The sequence below is a fragment of the Cicer arietinum genome, chromosome 7 (assembly GCF_000331145.2).
Source record: "Cicer arietinum cultivar CDC Frontier isolate Library 1 chromosome 7, Cicar.CDCFrontier_v2.0, whole genome shotgun sequence".
Classification (NCBI taxonomy): Eukaryota; Viridiplantae; Streptophyta; class Magnoliopsida; order Fabales; family Fabaceae; genus Cicer; species Cicer arietinum.
The window spans coordinates 52,015,199-52,027,112 of NC_021166.2; the positions used below are offsets into that span (position 1 = coordinate 52,015,199).

Consider the following 11,914-nt stretch of genomic DNA (forward strand, 5'->3'; position numbering starts at 1 on the left):
TTGTATCAATTTTAAAACATTAAGGTTCATCTAAAGACATTGCCTCTACGGGTTCCGTAGGTGGATTTTGGGTAACACGTGACAACCGGCCTAATAAATACCCCCAGTGTTGTAGACGGCCTGTGTATGCTATTGCCCAAGAAGTTGCTTCATTGGTACGATATTGCTTCCAACCTGGTGCAATGTCTGGCATTGGAAATCCATCTTTCATCTTTAACTGCAAAAATTAAATAAATTAACAAAATATAAGACAAAATTATCAGAATAAAATTTAAAAAAGTATAAGAAAATAATTACCGGAACCCAGTGATTTCCATTAACAAAACCAATACAACAAATGCGATCATTTTTTGTCGATCCGGAATGTGAACCCCTCATAGGAAAGAAAGTCATTGAAAATGTCAGACCGAACGTGACAAGAATAATATTATATGTTGTCGCTATCACGTAACCCATATCAGGCATGGACAACCATTTATCCATGGGTTGAACACCTAAGCCGGATATCATCAACGAATCTCTTACTTCTTTAATGCGTCCTGTGAACAATCTATCATATGGAGTTACATGAGAAACAATCTCTTGATCCAATCTCTTGCGGACCAAAGACCAACACTCTTCACCGAAACCAAGCAATAATGCAATAGCGCGAAAACCACAATTTCCATCAGCTGCCACGTCAAATATGTCATCAATGTATGGCTGAATAATATCAGGAAATTGTGTCAATAACAAATTTTTTGAAGAATGAGATGACTGAGAGGGGTGTTTCTTTGATTGAGAGGCTTGTCTCTTCTTTGATTGAGAGGGTTGGGAACCAATATCTTCACCATATGTTGCATTAACATGCTCAAAGTAAGAAGGGTCTCGATATACATCATATCCATCTGGCTTCATACCCTTACTCTTCTTCACTCTTCCTTTGGTTTTGACTTTTTCAGGTGGTGGACATATTGAACTTGTACTTGGAAAAGCAAGTTCACGCACTTTACTCTTCAACACTCGTTTCCCAATAACATCAAGTGATCGAAAGCGTTTCCATAAGGCATTCATCTCAGTAGACATATCCAACTCTGATCCATCTTCTGTGTCTTGAGTGAGTTCACATTCCATGTTTAATTTTCTCCATTGAATATGCACAGAATCTAGAGGAATTGGTTCACCCATTAATTTATATTGTCCCAATTCACAAGCACAAGGTAATCCGTATGTCCTTCTCAGAGAACACCCACATATAGATTTGTCAGTACCCACCCACTCAACTTTGTCGTATTCTTCATCAATACGTCTTTGAGCTTCTGTTGATACAAATGTATTCAATCTCTGATAAAATGGATTTCTGTGCTCATGCTCTTCATCATAAAAACTTTTTTGAAACGAGGCTCTGATTCTTTTATGTTGTAACCTTATCATGTTGTTCATAGCCTCCCAACATTTACACAAATCACCCATGCTATTTTCTAACATTAACTTCAGTTTCCAGTGAGCTGATTCAACCCTATAAATTTTTTTTACAGATACATTAGAAAATATAATACAATTCAACAATATATAATAAAATTATATTAAATACCTGTTAGTCGTTGTGTTCCCCAAATGCATCACTTTATTTGTCCATGCTTCAACAAATCTTTCCTTATGTGGAGTCAACCAAGTTTCTTTGACATAATCAACAAACACTTTAGTATCAACACATGATTGCTCAAACATATGCAAGCGCATCATATACTCTTTTTCATTACTACAATACATAATGTCTTTCCACATATTCAATATTGACTCTTGTATATCCTTTAAGACATATTGCTTGCTTTTTGCTCCAACATTTTTTTCGATATGAAATCGACAAAGTAAATTAACAGCATGTGGAAACACAATGCCAACTGCATTCATTAACGCAAGATCTCTGTCTGTCACAATTACTTGAGGGAATGTATTTTGTGTAACAAACAAATCTTTTAGACTCTCTAATGCCCAACAAAAGTTTTCTTCCCGCTCATATTCCAAATAAGCAAATCCAACTACAAATGTTTTCTCTGTTGATGTCATACCAACAATTTCAAGTAATGACATTCTGTATTTATTGGTTTTGTAGGTACTGTCCATAATCAACACAATCGGAAACAAATTCAACAACTTCACTGAATCTGGATGCGCCCAAAAAATATCTCTCTTAACATCGGAGTCTTCACGCTTTCTATTCCAGCACACATATTTTGCATCTTCAATTAACTTGAATAAATGTTGCATCTCTGTTCTATTACCTCTCACGCGCAATCGAATGATACTTCTCTGTTTATATATTTGTGAGATCTTAGTAACATTACTCTTATCTCGGTCTTGCAATGAGAGTAATATGTGTCTCGGTGCAACATTATATTTTGTTAATTCATGAACATGCTTTCTATCTTCTTCATTTAAGCGCCCAACATATGCATGCCCCTCCAAAGTATCAGGTAATTCATGGTTGTGAATTCCACAAATTACTTTAACTATCCATCCTGAACCATCTTTTAATGGTTTTGATCTAAGCTTGAAAGGACAATCACATTTTTTTGTTGAACTTCGAATAGAACTAGCAGCACACTTGTATTTTCCCCCTTTGTCACAACCTAATATTAATTTATTTCTCCGTCCTTTCTCACCCGTCTCTATATCTGATCTTCTGATAATAACGGTAACTTTATTTTTTATACCAATTTCTTTTGCCCATTTCACAACAGTATCCCTTGAATCAAATATCTGAAATAAAATAATTATAATTAATCACAAAAATATATTTTTATAATATTAATATTAAATATATTTATTCATACCTGATATGTGTCAAAAATATTTGTAGTATCGACGCATGTTTTGTCCGTTAATAGTAGTGGATTATCCATATCTGTTAACATTTAAAAAAAATTAAAAAAATTTGATCTGTACCGGAAAACTTAGAAATGAAGTTTTCCGGAATCTACTACTGTACCGGAATACTTGTCAAATAAGGTTTCTAGTACACAACTTTTCCCTTCTGTACCGGAAAACTCAGTTTTAACATTTTCGGTACTTTACTCTGTACCGGAAATCTTGTTACAAGTATTCCGGTAGTTACCGGAAAACTGGAGCCTACCGGAAATCTCTTTTACGGCTGGGTGAATGACAAAATGGTGAAAAAAATATTTACATTTACTTTCTTTGAAATAGCAACAAAAAAAAAAATTGAGGGTAGTTTTGGCATTTTCGAATTTTTTTGGAGGTACAAGGCAAATTGTGGGGGTACAAGGGAAATTTTTCTATTCTATATCATAAATTTTTTTGCCTCTTCAATATGTGGGCCAAGGCCAATAATTAGGGGTCTATCAAATTGACAACTCTAATCTTCCCTCATGTTGTTGTGGATGTTAGATTAATTTATTAATCTAAAGAGTTCTATATTATTCATGATCTTAGCTTTAACAAAAAAATGTTCCAATTCAGTTGAGTTCTAATTTTGTCTACTTTTATAAATAGTTTATATAGATTTTTACTTAAAATTCACTCAAAATATCAACAAGAGCTTATATAGTTTGGTTGGTGAGTTAAGGAATATCGAAAAAATTATAAGAAAGAGCATTAGATTTAAATTTGAGAAAACTAATCTAATAATTAATTCACTATCATTTTCCTATAAAAAAAAATGATAGCTTATGTTGGTGAGTACTAAATGGAGTTGGTTAAATTTCGACGTAGTCCTTCATTTTTTCTGTTTTTGTTTATTTTTAATTTGTATTAATTAGGTCACAGTCTCACTCATTATGACGCGGAGCGTACACCGTAAATTTATACTTCTAATCGGGTTTTGTGGGTCATTGGAAATTTAAATTTAATTTTATGTTTTAATTTATTGTGAAACACAAGTTTGTTGAGTTCTCTTTGTCACTGCGAAAAGGAATTGCTGCCAGAAAGGAACAATATTCTATGTATAACTTTTTACGTCAAAAAAAGTAGAAGATTTAGAGAGTGAAGGATACTCAAAAGAATCACGTGAATATCTGATCTCATTATTGTAATATGAAATAAATCAGGATCGCATGTCATCTGAAAAAGACTTTTTGACTGGAATTACAAGATTCAAATGTGAACTACTATACTTTTATAAAAGTTACGGCCAGTAATTTTTACAATAAAAAATTATGGTGATGTGTTGTTTAATAAAATTTACTTTAAAATAAAAATAAATGAATTTTGCTTTCACGGTGTCACCGTGTTACGTGGACGCTTGGAATTCTCGCAAAATGACGGTAGTTTTAACATTGGAACGCGAGATTATCTATTACTTATAAGATCCAATCTTGATCTTACAATTGATGATTCGGAATCAATTCTACTAGATAAGAGTCAATATCAACCATCAATTTTAATAACAACTCATATCATATCATTCCAAGTTCACATATTACATATAGTTGGCATTTTGCAATTGCATTGCTTCATCTCGACGCTCACATCTTATCCTCTCCGTCAAACTATTCATCTTCATTTCTGAAGTATCAATCAAAATGCCGAACCTAAAAATCCCGGAACATCAAGTAGCCGGTCACCAAGCAAAAAACGGAGTCCTAGGTCCACTCATAGACGACACCGGAAAATTCTACAAACCACTTCAAAACGACGAGCGCGGTTCCAACGAACTTGCTTTCTACACCTCCCTAAATTCAGATTCACGCATCCCCTCCAAAATCCTCAATTTCTTCCCTTCTTTTCACGGCACTCAGATCCTCGACGCCTCCGATGGTTCCGGCCTCCACCCCCACCTCGTCATGGAAGACATCGTCAGCAACTTCACCAACCCCTCCGTCGTCGACATCAAAATCGGTTCACGAACTTGGCACCCACAATCCTCCGAAGATTACATTCACAAATGCCTAAAGAAAGATCGAGAATCTTCGACTATCAAATTAGGGTTTAGAATCTCCGGGTTGAGATCTTTGGGTTCCAATAATCAACTTTGGCAGCCTCATAAAAAGTTACTTATGGATCTTAATTCCGAGGAAACGATGTTGATTTTGAGGAAATTTGTTTCTTCGGATGGTGATTCTGATGAGCCTGATTGTGTTTTTGCTTCTAGGGTTTATGTTTCTGTTTTGGAGGATTTGTTGGAGTTGAAGAAATGGTTTGAAGTTCAAACTATTTATCATTTTTATTCTTGTTCCGTTCTTGTGGTTTATGACAAGTTAAATGAAGAGAAGAATGCACGTGCTGTTGTTAAGCTTGTTGATTTTGCTCACGTGGTTGATGCTAAAGGTGCTATTGATCATAATTTTTTAGGGGGTCTTTGTTCTTTGATTAAGTTTGTTAAAGATGTTTTGGATGGTGTTTGTGGTGATGGAAAATGTGTTTCTAAGATGAAATGCTCAACTGTGAGTGAGAACTTGAATCCTCTATCGTAGTTGCACGATGTAATTTGATTAATAAAATGACAGAATCAAACCATGCTTTAATTTCAATTTTGTTAGGATTAATAAAATGTGCTTACTTTAGAACTATAATTGTTAATTGTACCAAAGTAACCACATTAATTATTTGTTTATTAATTATTATACCGTTGATGTGTTCTAAGATATTTGATGACATAGCTTAGGATTTACTCGTATTATTCTGCTCTTACTACTCAGTGAGTATACTATGTGATTGTTGCGTTTAATTTCTAAATGTGATCATTGTGATTGTATTTGATTATTGATATGAATGTCTAAAATAAACTATTTTTGAAATGACTTAGGCTCAACCCTTGTCAAGAATGGTGTTTTATCATTATTTATTAATTTTAAATATTTTACTTGATAAATAAAATAAACTTATTTTTAATATTTTAATATATAAATAAAATAAATATTAAATAATATTAAAAAATGTAATAAATTTAAATATGAAAAATAATATTTAATATAAAATTCATAAAATTTTATATAATTCATATAAAATAAATTTTAAATTATTAAAAAAAGTTAAATAAATTAAATTTTAAATATTTTAATAAATAAATAAAATCAAATAAATTGATTTTAATACTTTAGTATATAAATAAAATTAATAATAATAATGACATAAAAAATATTTTATCTAATTGAGAAATATTATGTAATTGTCATGTCATTGATAAAGGTGTCACATAATCAAAAATACCAAAAATTAGTTAACAAAAAGATCAAAAAATCAATTTTAGAAATGAAAGAATTAAAGTAAAAGTGAATGTCACGAGAAAGGGGTTGAATTGTGACTCTTTTTATAATTAGTTCATGCACTATATTATTCTCTCAAGTTGTCTTTGGAGTGAGTATGGTTAGATGAAAATATTCCTTCTCTTATTGAGGATGATCTAAAGAAGAATAATATGAGTTTGAATTATGTATGATAAGTGTGCTAATGGTATAAATAATACACATATAAAGAGAGTAGAGGTTATGAAGATTCACACACAAAATTTATACTGGTTCACCTAATATAGGTTACTCCAGTCCTCATAGCTTTGTGAAATTTTCACTAGTGCTCAGAAACTCGTCTTTTGATCTACACATTTTCGACTATATATTTTCTTAGTCTCACCAGAGTTATAAAGGATTATTTTTACTAGTCTCTACAGACTTACGAAATAACTCAAGTTTATATCAACTTAAGGATATACAAGTAATAATGTGTTTCATTTGTTTGGATCAAATTATAACTTTCTAAGATAAGATAGTGATGTGAAGTTGTATATAACACACTCAATAAAAATGATCATCAAATATGTTTAAGTTTGGAAGAGTGTGTTGAATGAAGAGATGATGATAAACTTGAATAATTTAGATGTTTTCTTGTAGATGATTCTCTTGATGTTTGAAGATTAATACTTCTCTATTTATAATTGCATTTGGAGCTTCAAACGTACGAGTTAACATAATATAGTTGTTGGAGGCTTTGTTAAGTTTCCTTGGACTTGTCGTTATTTGCAAAATTGTCATTTAGCCTTTATCCTTTTGTTAAACATGCTGAGAGGATGACTACGGTGGTGCATCCTCAGATCTAGTTTGTATGAGGATGAAGCTTTCGTTAATTCTAATGCGATTTGTGTTTTTTTTGACTTTTTTCTTTTCCAACAACTGTAGTGTCTTGCTTTATGAGTCAAGGACGTGACTTTTTGTACTTTAATATTTTTACTCATTTTTCCATGTACGAGGATGAATAGACAACATAAGTTCATCATTTCTTTTGTGTGTTTATCATCTTCCATAAAGGACATAAATTCATCTTCTTTTTCAATATTGTTTATCATCTGACATAGAAGACATGCATTTATCCTCTCTTTAGTTTTATTTATCCTCTTGCATATAGGACATAAATTCATCATCTCATAAGTGTTGTTTATCCTATGCGTCTATTCTTATATCTGATTTAAGTATGATGATGACGTTTCTATTTTATTGAGTCTTAATGTGATTGTTGCTTTTTGATTTCCTTTTTCCAACCACTTTGACTAGTGTGTCTTTCGTGTCAAGTAGTTCACCTTTTTGTACCTTTGTACTTTTCTGTATGTGTCAAATTTGTTATGAGGATATCTTATGCGTCTATCCTCATTTTGAAATTGTATTCATCCTCTGATGTACCTGATTTTAATGATGTTCATGGATGATCATCTTCATATCTATGTAAGTCTTTGAGAGATGATTGTATGTCTTTCTTTCTAATATGTGACTGTTGGAATTTGGTGTAAATATGTTGACACATTTTTTACTTGTTAGGTAACCTTCTAGAATATGATTTGTAAAAAAGATTCTTATTATCCTCTTGATCTATTATTGATGAGAAAGTTCCTTCTTGTTTCCAATACTTTGAAAATCACGATTGATGTGTTTGTCTTACTTCAAAGGCTTTTGTACAAATTTGAACAATGCTAGCATATTGTGTTTGCATTGTTCACATAAGACATCATTTCTATATATGAGAAGATGATTTTTTCAAGATTCTATCCTCAAGTTATGTTAAGTGTGAGGATGAAAATTCTTATTTTCCACATAAAAGTATGCGATTGATGTGATGTCATTTCTATGTCTTTCTTTCTAGTATGCGACTGTTGAATTTGGTGTAAACATGTTGACACATTTTTTACTTGTTAGGTAACCTTCTAGAATATGATTTGTAAAAAAGATTCTTATTATCCTCTTGATCTATTATTGATGAGAAGGTTTCTTCTTACTTCCAATACTTTGAAAATCACGATTGATGTGTTTGTCTTACTTCAAAGGCTTTTGTACAAATTTGAACAATGCTAGCATATTGTGTTTGCATTGTTCGCATAAGACATCATTTCTATATATGAGAAGATGATTTTTTTCAAGAGTCCATCCTCAGGTTATGTTAAGTGTGAGGATGAAAATTCTTGTTTTCAACATAAGAGTACGCGATTGATGTGATGTCACTTCTATGTTTATTTTTGGTAAACATTGAATATTGTAAACAACTTGTCAACTTTTGTCCCGTTGTACTTTTATGACAATTACTTTTTCAACAATTGTGAGATGAAAAGTTTGATATATATTTATCATCGGATTTGAGATTGTGAAGAATATTCATCATCGGATTTATCTTTAGATATAAGATTGTGAAAATATACACCATCAAATCTGAATTCTTCATCATATAACTTTCATATAGATACATCTTAATCCATAGCTTTTTCTTATCTTCTTCCAAGAGATTTTATGTGTGATTGAAATGCAACATGTTGCGATGATCATCCTTGGCTTGAGGATAATCATATTTATATTTATGAATTAGGCTACTCAATCCTTTCATTGTTGAGTTGATACAATGCACTTGTTTATGTGAATGCCTTCAAGTTTGTCCAGTTATGTTCTTTCAACAATAACTTAAATACAAACTCAGTAGATCATCATTTAGAAAACTTAATATTTATTTCATAAGGTTTGTTGTCATTAAAACACTATCAAAAAAGTATTTACTTCAACAAAAATTTCTTATAAAAAAAAACAATGAGAGAACAAAAATTTATTTTACGTAAAATAAAATGATCAAAAGTACAACTTTTTATTTATTTTAAAGTTCACTTCTTATACTAACTTAGTAATTGTCAAAAAATAACATGCATGCCACACTTTTTTATGTGTGAGAATAAAATATATAATCCTTTAATGGTTAGTTTTTTTATTTACATTGTTAAAAAAACAATTTAAAAGAGTCTTAATTTTTTTAAAAAGGTGTCACATAATAAAGGTATAAAAGTTCTACGAATAATACACTTAAAATTAATACCTTTATTTATTTTTGACAAAACTAAAAAAATATTGTTATATTTGTGAAAAAAATTATAATTGTCTCTTATAAATAGTATATGTGGGAGTATTCTATAAATATGAACCATTCTAATTGATGTTTATTTGTGTTGTTGATGATTTGCTGAAGTTTGTGTCAATAATAAATTAATATTATCAATTTTTTGTATTATAGTTGCTAAGTTGATGCTCTAATTTTTTATAATATGTGAAATTTAATTTTAGCAGATCAACTCGTCGTAGAATGGGACGAAGTGAAAGTTTCAACTCAACTATTTAAGTTGGCCTCCTACCCTACTCCTTGTTTAGACGGTCGATGGTAGAGTGAGCCAAATAGAGTGAGCTGGTCTCTAGTGATTTGACATAAACAATTTGTACACATTATTTAACTTTTTCAATAATAATAAAAATAAATTTATGAATCCATAAAATTTCATAGAGTTGTTTCAAATCATATAAATACATAAACATGGTTCAAACTTTTAAAATTTTTGATGTTATAAATCAATTAAAAATTAAACTATGAAATCCTATTCGTAAAAAGTCTTATTTTTTAAAAAAAGTCAATACATTTCTACAAGTCTTTTATAATCTATAAGACTTATTTTTGTCAAAAGAATATTTTAGAATTCTAATCTAATACATTTTTATTTTTATTTTTTTCTGTTGGAAATGATGATAATATTAACAAGAGATTTTTGAAAATGATGATGATATTAATGAGAGTTAGTTGATGTGAATTAAAAAAAAAAAACAAACAAGAAATCCCACATAGGAGGGATGACACACACTAGTAATGTTTATAAGGTAGAGGTATGTTAGTTAAGGTGTGCTCCAAGGTTACCACAATTTAGCGAAGGGGTAAGAACGCACACAAATAGACAACTACACACGCGCGTCGTCTGTCCGGCTTGATTCGGTCCTGAACTTGGGTTTGGGCTAAGTGATGTATTGTTTTTTAGTATCCGAAAAAAATTATTTTTTAATAAATATGTGAGTTTTTCTCTCATTGATATGTTGCACACATGTTTATCCTCCACCTAGTCAGCATTTAACATCTGATCCAATCAATTCCTCCATGAATTTGCGCATCAGTTTTCCCCAGTCAAATCCTAGCTTTTTTCCCGCATCAGATTTTAGTTCGATCAAAACCTAAAAAAATTTGGTCAAAATCTAGAAAATTTTGGAGTGTAATTTTTTGTGGATCTGGTTTGATGGATCGCGAAAAAGTTAGAAAAAGCACACCAAAAGTTCTAAAAAATCTGAGACTTTTCTTTACTTCTCCCTTTCCTTCTTCTTATTCTATTTCTTTTGAGTAGTCATAGTCCATATTATGAGTGACAACCAATGACTGTCATATTGAGTGTTTAATTTTAGAATAGTTTTCTACGGTGTAGTGGAACTCCGATATAGTGTATCTGAAATATTTTATCTTGGAGACTTCGGGGTTGATAGTCTGTCTTGCACAATTTGGGTAGCGCTGTGAAACTTCTTAAAGAGAGCGACCTAATCCGCGACTCAATCCAATAATATTTTCGGTGGCATAAATTGATTTTCAAATAGTTTTTGAAACTCAAAAACAACATTTTCTCTCTATATTTTTTCATTTGTGTGTATGTCTAAATAATTTAGATTTGAAGTTGTGACCATACAAGTATAACTTGATTTGATAGATCAATACAACACAAGATCCATCGTTCTAATCCTTAAAAGTTATTCAACACTCTAACTACGATACTTCTTTAAAGTAACAATTCACGACTTTCTTCATCATTAGAGTTAAGATGCTAACTTGATTTGAAGTCGATTCAAAAAATATAGTTTTGAGGAACACAATTTCATTCATCAATTTTTTTATAAACATCCATCAAGTCACTTTCTCATCCTCATAATAAGGAGAAATGTAAACTTCTACTACTATAAGAGCATCTTCAATCATGTAAGCCAACATTAGTGTCTCAAGTAGGTTTACACTAATACATCATTTAGAAGCAACTAACTATGAATAAAAAATTGATGAATTTAAATTTTAATACACAATAGATATGATGAAAATTATATTGATTGAAATCTATTTGACACAGACAAAAATAATGTTTGAGATAATAAGATGAAAAATTCATTAGAAAATAATGTCAATTGAACCTCAAAGAGATGAAATTGTAGGATAAGAATTATGAGAGAAAAATTTAGTAAAAAATTAAAAGCAAAGAGAAGGAACTGTAAAATAAAAATTCAGTGTAATATTTTTAAATATCTTAATTTATAGAGCAATTTTTATAAGAAAAAGTATCATTTGTTTGAATTTAGATCCCTTAAATAATTTAAGGGTTCATTTTAGGGAGAGAAAATAATAAATAATTTAATGATTAAAATATTGAATGACATAAGACAACCACATCCGTGTTGAAATCTTGAATAATTTTTAAGTAGAGTTAAAGATGAAAAATGTTACACCTTAAATTTTTGGGGTCTTTTTATATTTAAAGCTCAATTGATATAATTTTTTTTTAAATATAATAATTTTTAGAATTTTTCATTTGTTTTTTTTACTGTTTTTGAAAAAAATCAGAATATATATAAAAAAATCTAAATTAAGAAAATGTTTTGAACATTTT

General features: G+C 30.4%; 2 protein-coding genes across 2 annotated transcripts in view; one reads left to right on the forward strand and one right to left on the reverse strand.

Moving 5' to 3' along the window:
• The window catches only part of LOC140918851 (uncharacterized), a 12,363-nt gene extending 10,911 nt beyond the window's left edge, over positions 1–1,452 (reverse strand). Inside the window, exons 1-2 of the mRNA XM_073363651.1 lie at positions 298–1,452; positions 44–217 (exon numbers count right to left, since the gene is read on the reverse strand). Coding sequence (XP_073219752.1) covers positions 44–217; positions 298–1,452 — 1,329 coding nt within the window. The remainder of the gene's footprint in view (positions 1–43; positions 218–297) is intronic.
• A 2,883-nt stretch (positions 1,453–4,335) lies between these two features.
• Positions 4,336–5,564, forward strand: LOC101499122 (inositol polyphosphate multikinase beta). Its single transcript, XM_004510783.4, has one exon. It carries the CDS (start codon positions 4,524–4,526, stop codon positions 5,412–5,414), a length of 891 nt encoding a protein of 296 aa, XP_004510840.1. The 5' UTR covers positions 4,336–4,523; the 3' UTR covers positions 5,415–5,564.
• Positions 5,565–11,914: the final 6,350 nt, after the last annotated feature.

Coding starts and splice junctions, on each gene's coding strand:
- LOC101499122 (XM_004510783.4), top strand. CDS start 4,524: ATGCCGAACCTAAAAATCCCGGAACATCAAGTAGCCGGTCACCAAGCA.